The 22,953-nt window shown below is 40.0% G+C and overlaps 1 protein-coding gene across 2 annotated transcripts in view; it reads left to right on the forward strand.

Annotated features, from left to right (window-relative positions):
* rnf123 (ring finger protein 123) overlaps positions 1 to 22,953 on the forward strand; it is a 94,978-nt gene that overhangs the window by 21,209 nt on the left and 50,816 nt on the right. The window contains exons 25-35 of one of the 2 annotated variants that reach the window (XM_018725613.2): positions 38 to 121; positions 260 to 367; positions 1,036 to 1,213; positions 2,417 to 2,491; positions 3,970 to 4,057; positions 4,232 to 4,319; positions 5,117 to 5,201; positions 11,401 to 11,540; positions 13,468 to 13,656; positions 16,395 to 16,470; positions 18,215 to 18,299. In XM_018725613.2, coding sequence (XP_018581129.2) covers positions 38 to 121; positions 260 to 367; positions 1,036 to 1,213; positions 2,417 to 2,491; positions 3,970 to 4,057; positions 4,232 to 4,319; positions 5,117 to 5,201; positions 11,401 to 11,540; positions 13,468 to 13,656; positions 16,395 to 16,470; positions 18,215 to 18,299 — 1,196 coding nt within the window. Of the gene's footprint in view, positions 1 to 37; positions 122 to 259; positions 368 to 1,035; positions 1,214 to 2,416; positions 2,492 to 3,969; positions 4,058 to 4,231; positions 4,320 to 5,116; positions 5,202 to 11,400; positions 11,541 to 13,467; positions 13,657 to 15,918; positions 16,101 to 16,394; positions 16,471 to 18,214; positions 18,300 to 22,953 lie in introns of those variants that run through there. The other variant, XM_018725615.2, reaches the window with a different exon arrangement.

Here is a 22,953-nt window from a genome sequence, read left to right on the forward strand (position 1 = left end):
AGGGGGTAGATCTCTGACACTGTATGATGCTTTACAGATGGTTGTGGTCTCAGATGACGTTCACGAATATGCAGTGGCACTGAAAGACACAGAGGAGAAGATAGCTCGTTGCCCAAGCAAGGTATGAACCCACCCATGCTTGTTCCAGACGGCTTTGCAAGAAGGGTGACGGCTGTCTTACCGGGTGTCTATTTTAAGCTGTTCTGATGTGGGGCTGTTTTGATGCTGTGCTCCAAAAACCCTTTCCTCCCTCCTGCAGAGACCAGACATCTTGGAAGAGCTACAGAAGAGCCAGAAGGTCTTTGCAGAGAAACTGAACCACCTTAGTCGGCGGCTGGCCTGGATTAATGCCGCCATCTACTCCAAGGTACATTGCTGTCCGCTCTCTGGCCAGCACCAAAGTGACCTGGATTGGATTTCAGGCTCAGAACCAAACATGAGCCTCTCCTTGCCAGCTAGCAAAGTCCAGCTGTCACTGGGCCCAACTCGGAAACGAGGCCAGACATGAATGGATAAGCTCCATATTTGTAACAGCAACTGTTTTCTTTTTCCCCCCCTCGTCTAATATTTATCTTTTTTATACTTTCCTTTGTCATTTAAAACAATACAGTTTTGTATAATATGTATATATAAAGAAATGACATGCAGTGACAAAATTTTTGTCTTAAGAACAAAAATCTTTACAATTTATGGCCCAGAAAAGTTGTGTTATTCCTTTAGCTGGTATATTTGTTACCTCTGTTTCTGAATTTCTTTTGTATTTGAATATGGGCCAGAGGGCACATTATAGCACAGGATACTGTAGATTTCCTTGGATGAGAGCATTTGAGGGGCTTTATACAGCAGCACTCTCAACCATAATTCAAGTGCCTAGAGTAAGAGAACTTTCTTCTAGAGGAATTGTTTTCCTACTGTACTGCTTCCATCTGCTGGTCAAGCAACCGCACAAATGATGACAGAATTTAAAAGTTGTGCTGCTCTGCACCTGTATTTCACAATCACACACTGACAAACCACGCTGCCCTTTGTGTCCAGGAGAAGATGCTGGATGTGTATTGGCTGCTGCGGGTCTGTATCCGCACCATTGAGCACGCTGACGCCACCGGCTCCCTGTTCGCCTTCACCCCAGAATTCTACCTCAACGTTGCCATGAACAGCTACAGCGCCCTCAAGAACTACTTTAGCCCCTCTAACTGTATGGAGGAGCTTCCAGGTGCCTTTTCTTAGGCCACAGAATGAAATTGCACTGAACAGTGGTATTGACCCTTAACACAAATGGCAACTATCATTCTAGTACTTTAGACATGCAAATCTCTACGTCCTTTTTTGCTTTTTTTTCTTAATTCAAGTGGTATATTAAATTTTGTATTCAGTGCAGTTAGTTCCTTCCATCAGTTTGATTCCTCTGGACCAGGTGTGTTTGTTTTGTTGGCTCAGAATTGTAATATGGTCCTCTGAGATGTTTTACATATTTTATTTGTTTGTTTAGCTCAGGGGTGTCTAACCTTTTTTTTGTCAAGGACCACAGTCACTTCTGTGAATTGGTTTGAGGGCCACATATGTAAAAATCATAGTAAGGTGTGGAATTTTGAAAGTCTAATTGGAAAAATAGTTTGCTCTACAGTACAACACTGTTGATTACTTTAACTGCTAGTTAAAAGTCATCTGATATGGAAAATATTTTACCAATGGTAATAGAATTTACAGTATTGTGGGTAGGGGGACATGTTTGCACAGCATGTAAAGCCGGTGACACAGATCCTAAGCTGCTTGATGGGTGTGGAATTTGAGTTCTGTTGAGAGTGTGTGGGGTTTTCTTGGTTCTCCCATGTTTGCACCCCCCAAACATGTATGGAAGAAAGCACTGGAAAACCACTTCCATTCTTCCTTTGTCTTGGAAACCACGCGAGTGGTCACTATGAGTCGGGCTCGACTCAACTGCACATCCATCCATTGTAGTTATAGTGTATGTTAAAAACTTCCAAATGTTGTCTCTGGATGCATTTTGTCTTATGGCAGGCTGCATGCAGGCCTTGGGCCACAAGTTGGACACCCTTGATTTAGCTTATGTCCCCAAAGCAACTTAAGCTGTTAAGCTTCTTGCCAATTTATGCAGCTGGGTGATTTTTTTTTTTTTTTAATTTTATTTTTTATTATTTTTTTTTTTTTCCCTCTCTCCCTCTTTGCTGGAGTAAATCCATGTAAGTATCATGATTGAGGGTATACAGCAGGAAGGGGGATTTGAATTTGAGTCCAAGGAGGCAGTTCTACCCACTGCTCTACCTGCCGCCCTCCTTGAGCAGTGACTTTGTACAGGCTGCGTTTGTGGGTTATTCAGACTCCGATTTGTGGTCTGCGGCTGGCGTGATGAAGTTAGACTTTTTGTTAAAGGTCACTTGTTTTTCCTTCCTTCTAGGGTATGAGGATACCCTTACTCAGCTTGCTGCCATCCTGGCAAAACATTTTGCAGACCCCCGCATTGTGGGCACAGGTCAGTGTTCATTCATGAAAACACACACAGGTGATCTAATAACTCAACATCTGTTCCTCAGGTGAGCTGTGACAAGGAGATGTGGGTGAGGAACGATAAAATTAATTTTATTACGTTGCGTATTACAGAATTTAGCTATACTGATGAAGTGCACAAGTGTAAATAATTCATACAGTATGCATTCCTCTGCTTATAGACCCTGCTAGCATTCCTGACATTTATGTATTAACCTGCTCTCTTTATTCTGCTTCCATTTCCAAGTCTGTCTGTCTTAGTGCTTTATCTATTTCTTTTACCTGCAGGGAAAATGAAAAAATCATTTTAACACTGCCAAAAAATGCAGTAGTAATCTGTTACAAGAAACTCATTTAATGGGAAATGTTAACTTAATATAGCTACCAAGTATGCAATTTATCATTTGGGTTAATTTCTCTATATGTGTAACTGTATAATTACATTTCTTCACTTGAAACCAAAATAAAGTTATGGGGTTTGTGCACTTCCGAAGATTTAGTTTAAACGTTCAGTGTTTTGTGTTCAAAAATACACATCCTCTTGTATTGCTCATACATTTGAGATACCTCTTAAATGCAATTTTCTGTGACGTTTCAGGTCTTAGTTTCTTAATATGGAGCTTGTTGACATCAATAAAAGCAATTAGGTGCTGATATTCATCACTTCCCTCTATATCTGACATACAAATTTGAAATAACTGGTTTTTCTATTGGAATTCTGTCTGCTTGATATCTTACTTTCTTTGTAGTGAAGTCCTTATCAGTTTTCTGTTGGATTTTTTTTTTTTTTTTTTTTTTTTTTTTTTTTTATAAATATAAAAAATGTAAAAGTCATTTAATGGGAGAGATTTCAGTCTTTCCTATCTATCTTCACAAACTGCTTATGATGCAGTCATGGTGATACAGAACGATCCAGGGAAGTGCGGGCTGCAGTGTACTCCAGTGTACTCTAGGACAAACGCACAGCAGAGATTTTTTTTGTGTGTGTGTGTGTGTGTGTGTAATTTCTTATTTTTGTAGAATTTACTTTTATAGTTTAGCTGAATCACATCTTTAGACTGTAGAAGGAACCATAGCGAAAACTTGTCTCTTCACAGACAGAAGTAAGGTTGAATTCAGACCCCACAACAATGGAGCTGTCTGGTACAAACTGTACCTTCTACAATACCCCATTGAAACACCATTTTATGAGAGTTGTTTAATAATCGCCATTTACTGATCATACACACATAGACACAAAAAAGGCAAAAGAGCAAACGGATGTGGTTACATGGTGTAATTTTGAGGAATGGCTACATTGTTCCTTATTGTTCTGTGCAGTACTTTATGTACTTGGTGTGCAGTGCAATACTGAAGGAATGAGACCTTATGGAAACGTGACCTGCTATTTTAGGTAGGGTAATTTGTTAATTACTGCTTTCTGTGGGTTGGAATTTTAGAATCACTGTGCATTTTCTTTCCCAGACATCAAAGACTCCCTGATGCAGGCTCTCGCCAGTTATGTGTGTTACCCACAATCCCTCAGGGCTGTGGAGAGAATCCCTGAGGAGCAGTGAGTACCTTGCTTAAAGTCTTCAAGGTAGATTTGAAAATAGAATTATTGCATGATGTACTTGTCACCTATATCTTTTGTTAAATGTAAGATTTTCTGCTCTCAAACATGTGCTGGTCTGAAGTGTTTGGATGGTACATAAGATTGTAATATTAGCCTCTGTTTCTGCTCTAGGCGTGTGGCCATGATGAGGAACCTTCTCGCCCCCTACGAACAGCGGCCCTGGGCCCAGACCAACTGGATCTTGGTGCGGCTGTGGAGGGTGAGAGTCTGTTTAGTGCCATATTCCACCATATCTGCTCTCCCCTTCCTCCTAAGCCGTGGAGCAAAACCTCCCCATCTGTTGCAGGCACTGGAGGCCGTGTGCAGTGGGCTGGCGGCTGCTATCCCAGCAACGGCCCTGTTGCCTGTCGTGATGGTGAAAGCCATCTCGGAACAGATGACATTGTCTTCTGTGTTACTGATTGCTTCCTCAGGAGCAAATGCAAACCTTTTAGGTACTGTAGTGCCTGCTCCTGGTGTTTTGTAACACTCCATTTAAAGAAAGCAGGATGTGACATGTATATACAGTAGGCTGTTGGCTGAGAAAGCGAACTGGTGTTTATATGTATAGAAATGTATTTTCTCTGGTCAGGGCAGCACTTTTAATAGTTGCATGTTAGTTTATACAGCAATGCTGTCTTCAGAAGGCTATACAAATTGTACCTGCAGAAGGAAGGTAAAAAGACATTTATTACAGTCTGAATGTTCGATCCATTGTCGCATATTTTCCTCACTGGCATTTTATTGGCGTGTTCCCTGTACAGTATCTATGAATATCTCCCTGTCCTGCTATTGTTCTGGCACTATTAGTATGTCACTTTTCTCTTTGGGTGTCTCTTTGTGCCTTGTCACCCGTACCTGTGTTCCAGTGCTTCCTCTTGACCAGTCATATGTGAATATTTTTGGTGAGTTGTCACACTGGTATCGTAAGGGTCTAGAAAAGATAACTTTGTGTCTGTTTAGTGCGAGGATGTCAAAGTGATCAGCTTTAAGGACTGACCCATCTTTGATTTGCAGGGCTGTGGGTTTGGCTACAGGTATACGCGCTTGCCCCACTTGCTCAAAACCAAACCAGAGGACGCCAACCTTCCCAGCTTACAGAGTAAGTTATCCCATCATCACTCCTCTTCTTTCTGTGACTCCTCTTATCTTTACTGCTGGTAGGTGTGCAGTGCTGTCTCTTCCTCAGGGCAGCAGATTCACTAATTTCATCAATGATATCTTTCTGCTCGCCTGTATTCACTTTCTCACAATTTCCGACTTGCTGACAGAGTGCAAGTTTTTCTTATCCTGCGTGAGGCTGAAAAAATCTTGTTTTATAAATATTTTTGCAGAAAAAACATTGCGAGACCACTCCTTTTGAACTCCCCGACCTCACTTGGTGTGATTATTATTATTATTATTATTATTATTATTATTTTAATAATCTAAAGCGAAAAGGAAAGAGATTTTATGACATTTATAGCTTTTATAGTAATGTAAATGCAGAACTTGAACATATTGCAGTAGAAGATGTCCCAAATGTTTCAACAAAGTGTCAGGAATAGTGCAAGAAATGCACGTTATCTGAGCCAGATTATTTTGAAGGTGATGGGATGTACAAACAATATATGTACACTATTCTTTGAAAAAAACAGGTCTTGTGTAAGAAATTTAAAAAAAAAAAAAAGAAGAAAAGAAAAAAAAGATACTGAATGGCTGATAAATCCCTCGATTTTGACAGCATATGATGTGTGGGAAGGGGATACCAATGGATGGGGCACTGTGAAAGTAGTGCCATCGATGCCATAAACAGAAGCACTAGTGAAGGCTGCAGGTGTACTGAGATCTTTCAGATTTGTGAAGAACTTGCCATGAATTGTATGCATTGTGACAATGAAGAGACAGGAGCTGACTAATCTCAGCTCAGTGAAGTACTGGTTTGTGCTTTTAAAAGGATATGTTTTCATTAGCAAAATGGAACAATCGTGCGTGACATTTCATTCAATTGTTGCCATTCAGAATGGCAACGATTAGTTAAGATGTGCAGGAATATGAATTATGACATATTTCAAACCTAACAGAGCCATGTTTTTGTTTACAAACCTGAGCAGTGGGGAAGGAATTGAAAACACAACTGCTGACATGCTTGGACTACGGGTTTCATTGATAGAACAAAACTGCAAGCTGTTGAATCTGCAGATTGGAAATCGTAACTTTTATGGGAAGCACAGTGATACTACATTCTGACAAGTACATAAATCAGTGTCTAATATGTGTTTCAAGCAACACAGCCATCACTCTACTAATGTACTCAACATTGTTAGCTCATGCTCTTATGTTAATTGGGACTTTTTTTTCTTCAAAAATTCACAGAATACAGTATGTTGACTGCAGGTTCTTAATCTAAGTAACCGTTACTTTTCTGCTTTTTTCATGGAGCCACTACTTACAGCACACACACACACACACACACACACACACACGCACACATTGTCTGAAACCGCTTGTCCCGAGCAGGGTTGCAGCGAGCCGGAGCCTAACACAGTGCGCAAGGCTGGAGGGGGAGGGGACACACCAGGATGGGACGCCAGTCCATCGCAAGGCACCCCAAGCACGACTCAAACCCCAGACCGACCAGAGAGCAGACACAGGCCAAACCCGCTGTGCCACCGTACCCCCCTTCTCCTTACAGCAGTGTATTTTAAAATATTAAATGCACAAAATCTAGAAGTGTAATTGGAAAGGTTAGAAATGAGGTGGTAATCAGACAAGCTCAATGGCTGCATGGTAGGACTCTGATTTACATAAGACGTTCACGGCAGACTCTTCTTGGCGGGTATATGGGACAGGAGTCTGTGTTTGGGTGGTACTGAAGACACATTAAAGTCCTTCAGACCCCTGTTCACTCTTATTGGGGTCCTTCTGAGCTTAGCCTCAGTACAGAAATCCACCATGAATAACTTACTAGAAGCTCTTTTTACAGACAAGTGATGAGGGGTTGTGTCAATTCCACATGAGAATCAACATGTCTTCACAGAATTGGCAAGCTGTTTGCCACAACCCAGTGTAGGAAATTGCGTAAATGTATAACTGTTTTAACTGTAATATTTGTACTCTGCTTAAATGTTTAAACCAGAATTAGAGAAAGTGAGATCTGCTAACATCTACACCTGTTTGTAATAGTGATAATGTTTTTATTTCACCCATTCCTCATATAAAAGCATTAATTTGTTTGAAATCATCCCATGAAGTGAATAACATGAACATGTTTTACAGTATTTGTAACATTTATTTATTTTTTTGTCTCTTTAATGTTTTATTTTCATTCATTTATCTATTACCCCATGTTGTGGTGGTCTGGACTCTTTCCTGTAAGCACAGAATATGAGACAGGGTATACCCTAGACATTTTTGATAATTCGGCTCATACATGTTTATGTAAAGAAGTGAGGATTATAAGATCACTACTTTTGTTTTACTCTCTAAAATATCTGGACACTATGCTGACGTAAGAACTATGTGGTACTGATGAACGTTTGATTCTTGCTCCTGCTGTAGTATTCTACAGCATAGTTGCTCCAGTAAAAATTTCCCTGCTTTATGAATGGGTGGGCGACACAAAGATACAGTGGGTTGCACTTTTGACTCACGGCACCTGTTCTGTTTGGGTGTAGGTTCAAATCAGGCTCAGTCTTTGTTGAGGTAATGTGTTTTTCTCTGGGTGCTCTGGTTTCCTCCCTGAGTTGAAAAACATGCTTTAGTTGAATTGGGGGGGGGGATCTAAATTGCCCATAGTGCATGAAAGTGTGAGTGGCATCTTGTCCATGATGTAATCAGACTCTTTGTAAGTAGTCTATCTAGCAGTGTAAGTCACTTTGGGGAATAAGGTGTGTGGGCTCATAACACTACCTAGAATTTGTTGGAATTCACTTTGGAGAAAAGCATCTGCTAAATAAATAAATGTAAATATTAGGTTGGCCTGAACTGAAGTTGTAACGAATTGAGATTATCCGTGAAGCAGTTTTCCTTTGTTGCCTTGTGCTAAGCATGATTGTTCACATACATATTTAAATAAGGTGCTGTAATATTGTTATATATAAGATTTGAGTCCTGTAATATTGTTAAATATTCTTATGAACATTTACTTTGTATTTTGTTGAATGACTGCTCTGCTTTTACTGTTTGCTCTGTGTTAAGATTGCACAAAGGACATATATAGAAGCCAAGTAAATGCAGTTCTGCTCAATAAGTCACATATGAAAACACATATATAGTATATTCTTCAGTTATTGCAGCCATTTTTGTTGTATGGAACTTTTATGAGTTCTAAGTGCATTCTATTTTCAGCTGACATCTTTGTACAAGGTGACCTACAAGGTTATTTACCATCCTACGTATACTATGTTAACATGCTTACAAGTATCTACATATCCACACAACAAAGCAATGTGATCTATACACACTACAGGCAATTTAGTATTCGTTCCACCAGAAACTCATCTTTGGAGTGCGGGAGGAAGCTCACGTCAACATGGAATTAATATGTAAACTCCACAGAAACAGGTGGATTCAAACCCAAATCCCAGGTACTCTGAGGAACTAGTGCCACCAGCGGTACCACAACGTTGCATTCATGTTTTCTCCTGGCTGAACATGGTGTTCAATGGCCTGGTGCCTGTGCCTGGGTACCCAGCCCTTCTCTGATTCAGCCCAGATGCCCGGAATTGCTTCTTCTTTCTCTGACCCCTAGGCATTGCCCACTTTAACATTCACATGACATCTTTAACAAACTAGGTTTGCTTGAGACTTCTATGTCTGCAGCTATGTCTCCTTCTCTTAATGTAATGCGTAAATTGTACTTTTGCTGAGATACACATCGCTTTGGACAAAAGCGTCTGCTAAGTGAATAAATGTAAATGTCTTCTTCCTAACTTTGTGATGAAGTATTGTTTAGAATTATTGTAAGTGTTGCATATTAATCTATGTAATACAGAGGTAAATAGTCTGCAGTTCCATCTCGCTTCATTTGGTTGAAGAGTCTTTGCTGTCACTGCCATCACTGTAATGTAGACTTCAGTTTTCATTTTAATTGTTAGAATTACAGTACTTTAGTGACAATGTTTGTGTATTTGTATTTTCAGTTTTTTTTTTTTTTTTTTTTTTTTCCCCCTCCTCCTCCCTTTCCCCCCTTTTTTCTATTTGCATGACTTCCAGGAGATTTGTCTATTGCTAGTTTTCAAAGTAAGTCCCCACACTTCATTCCCCCCCACACAGTTCAGTAGTTTAGATCCCTTCCTGCTTTGGTCTTGACTGTGAATTGTCCACGTGGTTCCTATAGTCCCAGTAGTTCCCTCATTTGGATCCTTTATTTATTGACACCACAGATATCAGCAACAACTGCAGCAGCATCAGCTGCCAGTCAAATAACCCAAGGCTGCATGAATTCCACTCTTGGACCTCCTATTTCTGTTGCCTTTTGTTTAGATTTTAAACACTTCTCATAAGAAATCATTGATGGAGATAACTGCTCTTTGAGTCTTCCAGTCTCCGTGCTCCCAGAGAACAAGTGTGTGTTTGATCGCCTCATAGGTGTCCTGTGTATGTTCGTGAGCTTCTATGCGAGGAATGAATAACCTGAAGAAAAGAACAGATAAACTCCTTGAGGAGAGGAATCCACAACTATCAGCATATCTTTAGTTCAGGCTGAAAACAAACCGGTTTCGCCAGATGTGAAATTCACTTTTGTTTAATCCAACTTATACTCGGCTTCAGGAGCATGTGTTAAATGGGTAAATGTAAATAGGACCCCAGGGAACTTAAATAAGCTCTTCATGTTGTAATTGCTGTGCTTAGTTAATCTGCTTAAGTCTGCAAAGTATACTGTTGTGTACAAGAGTAAAGAATTTTTAATGCCCCGTGTAAATGTTATGTACAAAATAATGGTGTGTGTGTGTGTGTGTGTGTGTGTGTGTGTGTATATATATATATATATATATATATATATATATATATATATATATATATATATATATATAAAAATCTATAAATCTCAGCATAATTGTCTTTTATCAGTGCTGAACACTTTTTCCAAAAGTGTAGTGTTGCTAAAAGTTTAATAGTTTGAGAAGTGTGCTGCACAAGCATTGGCAAGTGCATTCAGTGTCAATTACTAATGTTAACGGGCAACTCTTTGGCTGTAAGAGCCCTTTAGGTTTTCCATTAGATTCCTCTTTATCTGACCAATAACTGGAGCCCCATTTCTCTTTTTGTTTGTATAAACATGCAGTTGGCTTGATGGCTGTAAAGGCCTCTGCAAAGTGTCCAATAACTGGATATTCCATTGTGATTCATTTAACTTTTTTATTTTGTTAACCTGTGCTTCAAATAAAATGTTAAGACCCAATCAAGTAGGGTTCTTCACCTCTTCTTCTAACAATGGCCTTTTTTAGATCTTGTCTTTTTTCCTTTTTTAATATTAGAATAATTTTTTTGGGGTGATCACAAAGTGACAGGAAGCAGTGAGTGTAGTGTCTTGTGCCCTGTTAAGTGCTGACAAAGCCAAGCCCAGTGGCATGGCATTTACTCTTTTGGATAACACTTCCTCATCCTATCAGCAGCTGCACAAGAATCATCACACCTCTCTCCGTAGTCTCATCCCTTCTGACCCCCCCCCCCCCCCCCCCCCAATGCAAACCCTCATGTCCTCTTGCCGATGCTTGTTAGGTTAACAAATTGTCAGAAGATAATTAAATGTAAAGTGTACACACACATTTTTCCCCTTCTGAAGGGAGAGTTCTCCTCCTTTGCATAATAGTGTTTCATTGAAAGTTCCTGATGCTTGAACTGGGTCCTTGCTCACTGACACAGCTAGATAAATGAATAAAGATGCACTACTAAATTAAGCGAGAGGCCTCTCACGTTTGTGAGCTTTGTCTCAGAGAAGGCTGTAATGATGCACACCGAAGGACCGTTGTCTGTACGCGCACACAGCCCTTTTGAGTGCGTGTGGGCTTTTTTAAAATTTATTTATTAACAGTAAACGGCTGCTTTTGGAAAATTTTATAAGTACAATTTTTAGTCCGTTTCCCTGTGTGAGTAGAGGATCTTTGTACTTCATGTGTGTTTACTGCATCCTTTGAGCTGACCTCTGGTTTCTCTTTTTCTGTACATGGTATCAGTTATTTTTGTGAAAGTCGGTTTTGTCAGTGTTGGGCTGTCATTTCAGTGAGCAGGGTATTGCCATGTTTACGTCGGCCTTGTTTAACTGAATACAGAACAAATGTAATTAGTCTGTTTTTTCGGTCTTGGATTGGTTACAGAGCCCTGTCCCTCGCTCCTGCTTCAGAGACACATGGCAGAGCTCCTTGGCCAAGACAAGGACATGGCAGCCAGCTTCCTCAACAGTGTCCTTAACCAGCTGAACTGGGCCTTCTCTGAGTTCATTGGCATGATTCAGGAGGTAAGCCTTGCCTGCAGAAAAACAACGCGAGTAGCTGTCTCATCTGTTTCTCATCTTACCATTGTGTCACTTGGCATTCTGAAATACTTGGCTTCTCCTCTGCTTTTATAGTATAGTATCTTAAAATAGAAGAAACATCTCCAAGTGTGTGTGTCATTTTTGTGTGGTTGGAAGTAGCATTAATTGAACAGAGTGGCGTTCAGTAATTTTCCATTTGAAAAGCTGATTGGACGGAGTGTGTTATATTGAGATGTATCTGAATGTGTCATGCCGTGACTCTCTGCCCAAATCAAAAGCTTATTTCAAGTTATTTGTCTGCACTCACTGGCTTTCAGAACAAAACAACTCAGGTCTTTATGTTCTTACGTTTGTGCTTGTTTGACGACATAATTGGGGGAGAACGATCGGAAAGGAAATTCTTAAGAGGACCTGAAATGGCCCCGGCATGTCAATGTGTGTCCTCACACATTTTCGTTATTAGTGGATGCTGGGGCGGCCTGACACACTCACAGTAATCGGAGGGAATTAAGAGCCGAAGGGGACCCAGACAAAGCGCTGTGTGCAAAGTACCTTCTGTGTGTGCGCAAAAGCTTCTGGTAAGAAGAAGCAAAACAGCTGAGCCTATATCGAAGGTCAGAATTTTGAAGGCCTGAAGGTGACATTTTCCTCTGGGCTTCCATGATCATGGCCAATGCAAAATTTTATGAACAACAAGTATGTGTACTTGGGCCAATATTAGAATTCTGCGTCATAGTCACGGGGATCAATAAGATAGCTTTCTTGGAAACCCTGTATGCCTCTTAAAAATTAAATTCCAGTTCCAAATGGGAGTTCTGAGTCAGTGTGCTTGTGACCATACTATATTTCTGTTTGTAAGGTTGTTCGGTCATTGCCCAACATCAGTTCCTTGTGTCTTTGTTAGCTGGATTCATTCAGAGATGTTTAACACAAAACCATTTGATTTATTAATAATTTTGTCCATTAATAGAAAAATGTATTCCAGAACAGACTTGAGAATTTTGCCCATTCATACAGGTTGATAATTTAAAGAATAAAGTTCCCCCTCTCCTTGAAATACCTTGCCAAAGGAATAAAACACTTTACTGAAGGAGGATACTCAGGACCCCCTAAGGACTTGAACCTGTAGTCTTTTGGTCACTTGTTTTTGTTGTTGTTATTACATTTTATCATTCCTCTCAGTCAGATATTGCAACTGATTCTTGGTGAATTCAGATCTCAACAAGAGACCAGAGAATTTCATTTGAACATTTTGCGCAGGACACGTACAGTTCCGTTGCTGCGATCTTCTGAACTTGGGATGCATTTGGTTGGCTTTTCATCTCCAAGATGTTATTGAAGCCCTTCCTGAGTGTTCCTAATGCTCCCATCACTACTGATACCACCATGGTCTAGATTTTACACATTCTACTGCCCTCAATTTCTAGGTCCTTATACTTTCAGTTTTTCAGCCTCTTTCAGCATGTTTGCATCATCTTGGATTGCTATGTGGAGCAATAGGCAGGTGTTGATGTTGTTGTTGTTGTTACTGTAAAATAGTATTTTAGCTGATATCCTTGTTTAAAGTGAGTTAAAATGCTAGATGTGCTTTAATACCTACAGTTCTTTACACATCTGTACAAAAGGAGCAATGAAACACACTGTCACACAGGAACAGACTGCAGGAAATTTAAAGTCATAAATTTACCTGAAATGTGTATTTGGACTGTGGGAGGAAACAGGAGTAACTGGGGGAAACCCACTTGAACATAGGGAGAACATAACTCAGAACTCACTCTACAGATTGAGCAGAATACAAACCAATTTTCGAACCCAGAGACCCGGAGCTGTGAGACACCAATGCTACTCACTGAGCCAGTGTGTCATACTATTAATACATGCTGGTTGATGCGACCCTTTCCTTTGTCAGATCCAGCAGGCTGCAGAGCGTCCAGAGCGGAACTTTGTGGACACCCGGCAGCTGAAAGTGTGTGCCACATGCTTCGACCTGTCGGTGAGCCTACTGCGTGTCTTGGAGATGACGGTCACCCTGGTGCCTGAGATCTTTCTGGACTGGACCCGCCCCTCTGCTGAGCTGTTACTGCGCCGTTTGGCTCAGGTGAGCTTGGAGGAGGGACTTGTTCTATTGATGTCATGTTTGTCACTCATTTAACAAAGGGTTTATGTGAGGGCTTCAGTTTGTTGAAATCTGAAATAGCTGCACCTTAATATGTTTGTCTGAAAAATCCCTTTCATTTTATGGATATTTGAGTGATTGATTAAATTGTAAGGATTATTTCAACATTTGAGTGATGGATTAAATATAACGGTGGTGGATGGATGGATGAATGGTTAATCCAATGATATGTTTACAGGTGATTGTGTGATTTTATTTTTTTTCTTCTTTGTGTTTCTTTTCATTGTGTAATATTTTTCTTGGTGTGATTTGGATGTAATGACTGGTTCATGTGATGAACCCTTTCGGTCTTGTGTTTACTGTGGTATTCTTAATGGTATTAAGTTTATGACCGGTGAGGACAGGATAGCCACCATATGCTGTTTTGTGTCCCATTTAAGGGTAATTTTATATTTAGTACCTACATTTTCTGTTACAACTCTTTGTGAGCTTTTAATCCAGTTGTCTGTTACTTGACACTGACCTAATGATGTTTATATATGAAGTTTTCTTTTTTTATCATCCTTAAAAAATTAAAAACCCTAAGCTTTGTGCACTCATGAAGGGTGCAAATAAGAAGCCAGTTAACTCGGGCACAATATCAAAATCAGTTTTCAAACATCACTTTAAAACTGGTCATCATTGTGTTTCACAGTTTGACCTCCTCGGTACCATCCTTAAAATGCTTGCCTTACACAACTATCCAGTTTCTTTTTCATGTTATTTTCCTTTAGTTAAATATTGCGCACATTGCTTTTGGAGCTAATTGCATGAATATTTTGGACTTTTAGTGTCACTCGGTGTGTACTCAGTCCACAATACCTCAAACCTTATGCTTCCCAGCAATGGCCCTGGAGCATGGTGACCCTGTTTTGAACGATGGTTTCTGGAAATAAATGGATGGCTCCACCACTGTTATTCCTATGCTGCAAATTTGTAATTGCCAGTTGCAGAAAAAAAAAGCATAATAATACAGGATAACATGGAACTATTCATGGTATAAAGGAACTTTGTTGCAATTAATTCAGAAGAAGTTCCAAGTTGTGACAGATCAAGATAGGAATTGCTGTTGGATCACCATCTCCTTTCAGTCTCTTTAAAGTGGTCTGGCTGCCTAAGTGTTAGATTGCAGTGTCAGAAATGGATATCTGCCTCTTGGGTCTTGCCAGGGTTCCTGTGGATTTGAGTGTGGTGATTCTCAGGGACGCCTTGGGAGAGATGCTATATCGCTAAAGGCACCAAGTGACAGTGACATCGATGAGTATTGCACCAAACCTTCTTTTTGATGAAACGACTGTCCCAGACAATTAAAAAAATATGTATTTTTCATGTCTCCATAGAGGCAGCCATATGTTTAGTGGCAGAGATTCTTCGACCCTAATCTTCATCATAAATGCACTGTCTTTTAGGATGTTAAAAAGGTGGCTCATCAGTCCATGTCACATAATTATTATGAATTACCAGCCATCTGTGCCAAGCTCCTCTGCTCCATCTCATTCAACCAAGACCTCTGTGTATAGTATCATGCGGGATGGTTACAGTTTATCTCATCTGGACATTCTTCCATTTTAAGTATAGAGCAGTAGCAACTAGGATAACTTAACAAATTGGACCTGTATCCTGAAGGCTCTAGTTCATATCCAAAGTCCCAGCACTGCTCTAAAAATGGAATTGTGAAAACCAGCTGATTGTATGCTACTTTTAGATATCTTTTCTTCTCTTGACATTAAAGAAATCAGTTATTTCTATTAGATATCAGATACTAGGATATGATTTATTTCTGTCCTGTCTTTTTTGCCAATGTAGTTTTTCTACATCCTCTTCAGATGAAGCAGCGTCTCATGCTTACTCCTCTACACATGTATGCTTTGTTTTTTGCTCTTCCAAAGACTTGGTCAGACCAAAAGTTGCTAAGCTTTCTTCAGTTTTCTGGTTTCCAATTTGTTGGTGTGACGTTATTTATTTATTTTACTTACTAATTTAAAGTGACGGATAGGTGAAGTTGCCACAGTGAGAGGTGAACAAGTGTCTGTGTGTGTCTTGCTGGAACCTGCAACTGATTTACGAATTGACTTGTTGCCTTCTTCATGGATTTACTCTCTCTCTCTCTCTCTCTCTCTCTCTCTCTCTCTCTCTCTCTCTCTCTCTCTCTCTCTCTCTCTCTCTCTCTCTCTCTCTCTCTCTCTCTCTCTCTCCCTCTGTCAGTTCTTTTTCTGTTTGTGAGCCAGATTTCCACTCCGTTGAGCACAGAACGCAGTGTGCCCATGTTAATAAAGAGCTCACTGGAGTCCTGACCAGCCCTCCACACTTCATCATCAGCACCTGATCGTTAACTTAGTCATTTCTTTGTCGTCGTCATCCCCGCAAAGGGCAGCATCATAGCTTTTATAATTCTGCATCTCTGCCATCAGTTCTCTGAGTGAATTGATTGGCACCAATTTACTCTGCTAAAAAATGCAAAAGATAAACAGGAAGAAAGGCACAACAAACCGTCATTGAAATGGTTCTCCACTGAATGCATTTGTGTTTTATATTAATGGTAGCATTTCATTTTTCTGAGAGTGAGAGTATTCCTCCTCCATACATAAATTTATATTGTATTGCATGGTAGCTTTATCACTGTTTCTGGTGTGTGTTTGTAAATGAATAATTTATAATTAAACAGATCACTCTTCTTCCAGCTCTTAAACCAGGTGCTGAATCGTGTGACTGCAGAGAGGAACCTTTTTGATCGTGTTGTCAATCTGCGTCTTCCAGGTACAGTCTCCTGTTGCAGGACCCATTTTAGTTTGTGTGTTGAGTCAATCGGTATGTATAACTGCTTTGATGTCTTCCCCACCCATTTATATTTCATGGGAACAGTGGGAACGGTTTTCCAATACTGTAGTGGAATGTAAGCTTTGATCAATCTCTAATTGGATGATCCATCTAACAGTTATTTATATATGTTTGCTTGATTTAGTCAGTGTGCAGTACATAGCAAGAAACAGTATTAAGTTGGAAGAAACTGTAGATGAAAGTACTGGATTTTCACATTCCCTATGTGAAATAGAGCAATTATTTCTGTTTTCATGCAATAAAACTGTAAAATTAATAATTTCAGTTACACTAGTAGAAAAATTGATTGCGGTGCATGGTTGAGCTCGAGCTAGGATGGACAGAGTTTAGATGCTCTCTTATCTTGTCTAGTAATTATTTTGAGATTGCTGCAGATGTGATGAGGATCTCATCATGTCATGGTTCATCATCTCATCGTTCTTCTTAAATGACTGACTTTCAGAAAAGCAAAGTAAAAATCGTCCCCCCCCTCATGTTTTCAGAACTTAAACTCTCTGAACCTGGAAACTCTATATTCACGAACGGACATGCAGAGAATTTTGAAATGACACACTAGGTGTAGCGCCCGTTTGTTATTACAAATCATTATATGTAACTGAAATGTTTAATATAATAGCCTTAATTATGAAGTTTTAATTTGATTGTTACTTAAGGGTGACAAAAAAATTAACTGCTAGTCAGTAAGGGGTGGTTTGTAACTGGGTTGTATGTAAGTCGGACATTCGTAACCCAGGGACTGCCTGTAAATGTGCATCCACCAAAAGCTGTTAGAGCTGGGTGCGAAGGATTGAGAAGGATTCCAAATGGTCTTTTAATTTGCTTTGACAATCTGTTTAAAAACGGGTTCTTTCCTCTTATTGGTAGTGGGTAAAGTGTGATTGACAGTTTGTTGGACCCATCCGAAAGGTAATGTTTGGTGTGAAGGGTCTGAAAGGTCCTCAGAGGAGAAGGGTGTAAATAACAAATTTAGCCTTTGAGTGGGTTCCGTCTGTCTTATGGACCAGGTCCGCTTTCCAGAAGACTATAGTAACTTTGAATTTAACAAGCGGTCAAATAAGCTTCGATTCAGACTCAAGAAAAAAAACTGATTTCAAAATATGCATTACACGATCTGGTCTAAATTTAAATAATGCAGTATTTCAGAAATGGGTTCAAAGTAATCAAAATTATGGGGTACATTGTAGTTGCTTCAAGATAAATGAGATTTATTTAAAAGGCAGTAGTTCCACATTAATTTCAGCTATGTGGAAAAGATAGGTAAGGCTACATAACTGACACTTTTGAATAAAGATTTTCCTCATAAGCTCAGTGTTCTTTCTAAATAAATTCCTAGGTAAAGCATCAAAACTTGTTGGTATGGCTTATCAAACAAAGGCCTTTAATTTGCCAGGCAGAAAATGACTGAATCCTTGCTAATTGGAGCTTGAGATACCATTAGAATTATCACCAGTTTATCTGAAATAGTCTTTAGCCAACAGTTGATATATTTCTCAAACATGCACTCTTTTAACATCTTTTTTTTTAACCATGTTATTTATAACTGCAGAAGCATTCTTGCAAATATGGCACAGTTGTTTCATCCAAATGTGATGGCTGTTCATGGAGAACAACATTTTATAACTGTAGTCATAGTATCATTTAATGCTGTGAATGGTCTTTACAGGGCTAGAAAGCGTAGACCACTATCCAATCCTGGTGGCTGTGACGGGCATCCTGGTACGCATTCTCGTGGATGGCGAAAGACAAGGGTGAGTCCCAGAGAAGCCGAGTTACACCACATCTGCCACACGCTGGCATTTTTGAACAGTGCGACTTGCATTATTGCGCACTATTAATTAAAAGCAATGTCTGTAAAGCACTTTGGCTTTGTTTACTGTACCCAGTTTGAGGTACTGCGGTTAATTAAGAGATGTCACAGCTTTCCTAATGTTTAGCAATTTGAATGGCACATCTAATGTTGATAAATTGAGGGAGCGTGGCCTGACGCGCTGTTTTGCTCGAACCAGTCTCCACAAGCAATTTGTTTCCTTTAACGAAAGATGTACAGCAGACATCTGTCAGAAATGTCAGTTCTGCATCCGTAATCCATTAATGATTCAGTCCAGCCTAGATAATAAGTGCCTTTGGAATGAAAATTGGAGCATGAATTTTTTTTTTTTTGATGTAACTTCATGACAAAAACTTCAAAAATCAAATAAAAAAGAAAAAAAATCAATGTATTAACATTCTTTATAAAATGTGACACTGAATAAGAATTTTGTGAATTTTGAGAACAATATTTTCTTACTCTTGAATTGTCACTTCTGTTCTTCACTGAAATTCCTTCCAAAGACGTTGTAACATTTAGTTTCCATGCATGCTTTTTGTGAAATAAATAGAATTTTGATATAGCTCTTTATTTAATGGTCGCATAGTTTTTACGTCTTTGTGGCTCTAATATAATATTGGCGTGATTGATGAAGCCTTGACACCGTTGCTTTGTAGGTTCATTAAAAATAGATTGGCATCAAGCTGCAGTTTATCACCTGCCAGGAAAAATGTGGTGTTACTTAGTTTTCTGGCCACATATGTGTTACCCTGGTGGCACCCGCCGGAAGGTGTGAGCCTTTTCCCCCAGCTCGCCCATGGCATGAAAGATGACACCATGTCAGATCATATCCTAATGAGCCTCTTGTCATTCGACTGCTTCGGGGGAAGGGGGACTTGGAGACACGACCAGGTGCACGAGGACATGGCTGGGCTTCCTTAGCGGGCGGGGGATGTTAATGGTCTTTTTCCCCAGTGGGAGAGAGTAAATTGCAAGACCAGGTGCCTGAAGGGGATTCTATTCTTTCTCTCTCCTGCTGCCGCCACTGCCGCTGTGGTTACAGCAGAGAGAGTACTCGTGAGAGAGACCCTGCGGCCATACTCGTTATTTTTATGGAAAAAGTGCACTTGAGCTGTCTGCATTGAGCTGTCCTGAATACAACACAAGATTTGATGTACATGTGGCTTAGAGGTTTATTGGAATGTGCTATATGCTGTCTTTATAATCATCTCTTGTTCTTCCGCTCCATTATTCTATTATGTCTTCAATGTGATTTCTCAGATCTCGCAAGCCCCTTCTCTTTTGTCCTGAAACAGCCCAGCAAGCGGTCCTTTTTAGAGAGGCTGTTCCTTAGTTTACTGTTGTAGGGTGTTGTAAATGATGTAACTGGTAACGTCACATAAAATGCCAAACTGAGATCAACTCAGTTTAAGTTTGCATAACTATTGAGCTGAAGTTCGCATAACTATGATTCCTGCGGAGAAATGTATTTTGATCCTTGTGACACTGCAGATCTGTTGATACGTCCCCAGTCTGGTATCCTTTTTCTGATTGCTTTGTTCCTTATTGCTTTCAGGCATATGAAGAACGTAGTTTTGATGTGCCACGGAACACATTTTCGCAGTTATTGACGGACTGTGCCATTCCTTTCCAGATATCCGTTTTCGCAGTGTTCTCTTTAGCTGAGGTGAAAGTGATGTTGGTGGTTGGAGGGACTTGGAAATTGAAGATATGAGGTGCTGATGATGGGTTTTCAGGTCTTCCCCCTCCCCAGTTGAGCTGCGCTTGTCTTATAAAGCACATGGATCCAGGATCCTGTCAGAAGGGATCACATTAGATGCAGTTCAAATAGTCTGCTTTGACCCATTTAACCACTCTGCTGTTCACTATCTGTAAATGGTCACCAGTGTGCAGCAAGGAAGGGCCCTGAACTACACCGTGGACACCCACTTGTTGCCAATTGGACAAGCTGAGCTCGAGAACGATGGAGAAAGACTGACGGGTCGGATTTCTGGGGGAGATTAGATTCCAGTGGGATACAATGATGTGGGGAGATTGAAGTCAAGTGAGCGATTGTAAATGGAACAAGGTAAAGGGATACCCATCATCTGTACTAGGAGGTGTGTCTTGTGAATATACTGTGGCTCTCATTTGATGTAGGTACCCGAGCTGTGGTAATTTTAGTATACCGGAACTCAAAGTGAAATAGGACTCCCCTGTAAGAACAGGTGATTTGTTGGAGTGTTTTTGAGTGCCGACTTCAGTATTATGTATTTATCCTTCATACGAATGCTTTGCATAAAAGGATTGTGAACTTGATTGATTTGGTCAATTCTATTGTTTTTCCGAGCAGGCTAGAATACTTAAAATTGCACTCAAATCTTGTATAATGCAGCAAAGTGACTAGGCATGTGGTTCAGCTGACAAACACAGCTGAGCTTCTGTCCAGAGGCCTTGGGAAAAATCCTGTTTCTTAGAAACCATGCCATTTGCTCATGTACATTCTGTAGCAGCTTTTCATAGAAACCTATGAAGAGAAAAGCAAAGGGAAAAGTCTGACATTGTCTGCATCAATAATGGAACTGGTTGCTTATCAAAAAGCATATGAATGTTTATGTAGGAGATCAATATTCATCTAAATGATAATCTTTAAAAATCTCCCTTTAGCTTTACAAGTTGGCACATGAAGGCATAACCCAGCTATGAAGTTGTCCTTTGCTGGTGTGAATTTGACTGTCTAATGATGAGGTTTCAGAAACCCTTTAAATTGATGAGACCAAGCTGCAGGTTTTGGAGTAAACACTGTCATGCAGCACACGGCACAGAAGTCACACTCGAGTCATCATTATAGATGATGCCATAGCAGGAGGAAAACAGTATCTTCAGAACAAAGCAGCACTGTTTATGTTTTCACAGTGCGTTAAAGGAAGCAGGCTTGTGACATTCATGACTGTAATTGATTCTCTCCCCCTTATTTTCCTGAATTTCGGCTGCAGTCACTTTTTGTCCGTGATCTAGAATCAGGGGTCTGTAGAACCATGGGAAGGGGTGATTGCTTGTGTAGGTACCTACTGGGGTCTTATTTTCTTTTTTTTTCTTCCCTTTTCTGCTCAGGACTCTTTAAGGGAAGGTAATTGGAACAGCAATGGAGCAGGTTTAAAGGGAGAATGGCTTCAGTTTTTGTAATTCTTTCAACTGTGTAGTGATACACTCAAGTTTTATTTGCTGGTTGCTACAATGCTGCAGTTCTGCTGACTCTTTCACTCTGTTATTTACTGCCTAATTACCCTGGTTCACTGTGCTTGCTAAATGTATAGGGGAAGGGCTGGATGAGGAAGGATAAGGGCTCTAACTGTTCAGACTGTAGTTAGACTGCATAGAGGTGCTATCCATTTCAATCTAACATAAATAATGAGGAATGATGGTTTGAATTGTAAGGAAAAAAATAAGGTGTCATGGATCTTTTAACCTTATTGATATATATGATTTGCTGCCGACTTTCTTTTGATCACTTTGGCTTACTTTGGTTTTTTACATCTAGTGTATGTCCCACAGCAGCTAGATTGTCCAGCTATTTCCCCCATCTTTGATACCTGCCCTTACGACTTGGTGGCACAGCGAGTCTCACAACGCTTGAGTAGTGCGAGAGGATGTGGGTTCAATCCCCTGCTCAGTCTGTGTGGAGTTTGCATGTTGTCTGTGTGGGTTTCCTCCAGGTGCTCCAGTTTCGTCCCACAGTCCAAAGACATACTCTTCAGGGAAATGGGAAAATAATTGTAACTTGCTTCAAAGAAAAGTGTCAGCAAGTTGAACTAATAATAAAAATTGTTTCAAATCTGCTATTTTTGGCATGATATTGACAAAGACGGTGTGTTCCGCTGATGTATGGATGAGTGACCCATTGTAAGTAGTGTATCTAGCAGTGTAAGTCACCTTGGTGAATAAAGTGTGGGGGCTGATAGCGCTACATAAAGTTCATGGGAAGTTGCTTTAGAAAAAAGCGTCTGCTAAATAAGTAAATATAAGACTTCATACACCTATGTTTATATATTATGTATAAGTGTATAAGTCTACTCAGCGCATAATATATTTTGTTTTGGACTTTTACTAGTTCAATGCTTTCAAATGTGTACATGTATATGTATATAAAACTTATTGCTATCGATTAAAATGTGTTTTAACCAGAGCATTATTTCAGAAATTATTTTTCATCTTTGTTTTTGTACTTGATTTTAGTTGCGGTAGGTTTGTGGTTTCTATCGCCCTAAATTTTTCCTATACAGATGTTAAATGTCATGAAAACCCTGCGTGTGGCTGCTGAGAGACAGCTGTAGGATTCTTCCATTTGCACTGGTGGCGCAATAAGGAGCTGGCAGACTTACTGGGCCATTTCACACAATCCACTTTGTAACGTGATGTATGGGAGGTGTCTTGGCTGAGGTGTTGTTGATTTTGGTCTTTTGGAAACAAGGTTAAACTTTTCACCTGGTCATTAAGCTGTGTCATCCATTGCACTGTTTCATCTCCCCCAAGCATTGGTCATTTCTTCCCAGCAGCAACAAGCAAAATGCAGCCTTTTCCTTTTAAATGTCACA

The sequence above is a fragment of the Scleropages formosus genome, chromosome 22 (assembly GCF_900964775.1).
Source record: "Scleropages formosus chromosome 22, fSclFor1.1, whole genome shotgun sequence".
Classification (NCBI taxonomy): domain Eukaryota; kingdom Metazoa; phylum Chordata; class Actinopteri; order Osteoglossiformes; family Osteoglossidae; genus Scleropages; species Scleropages formosus.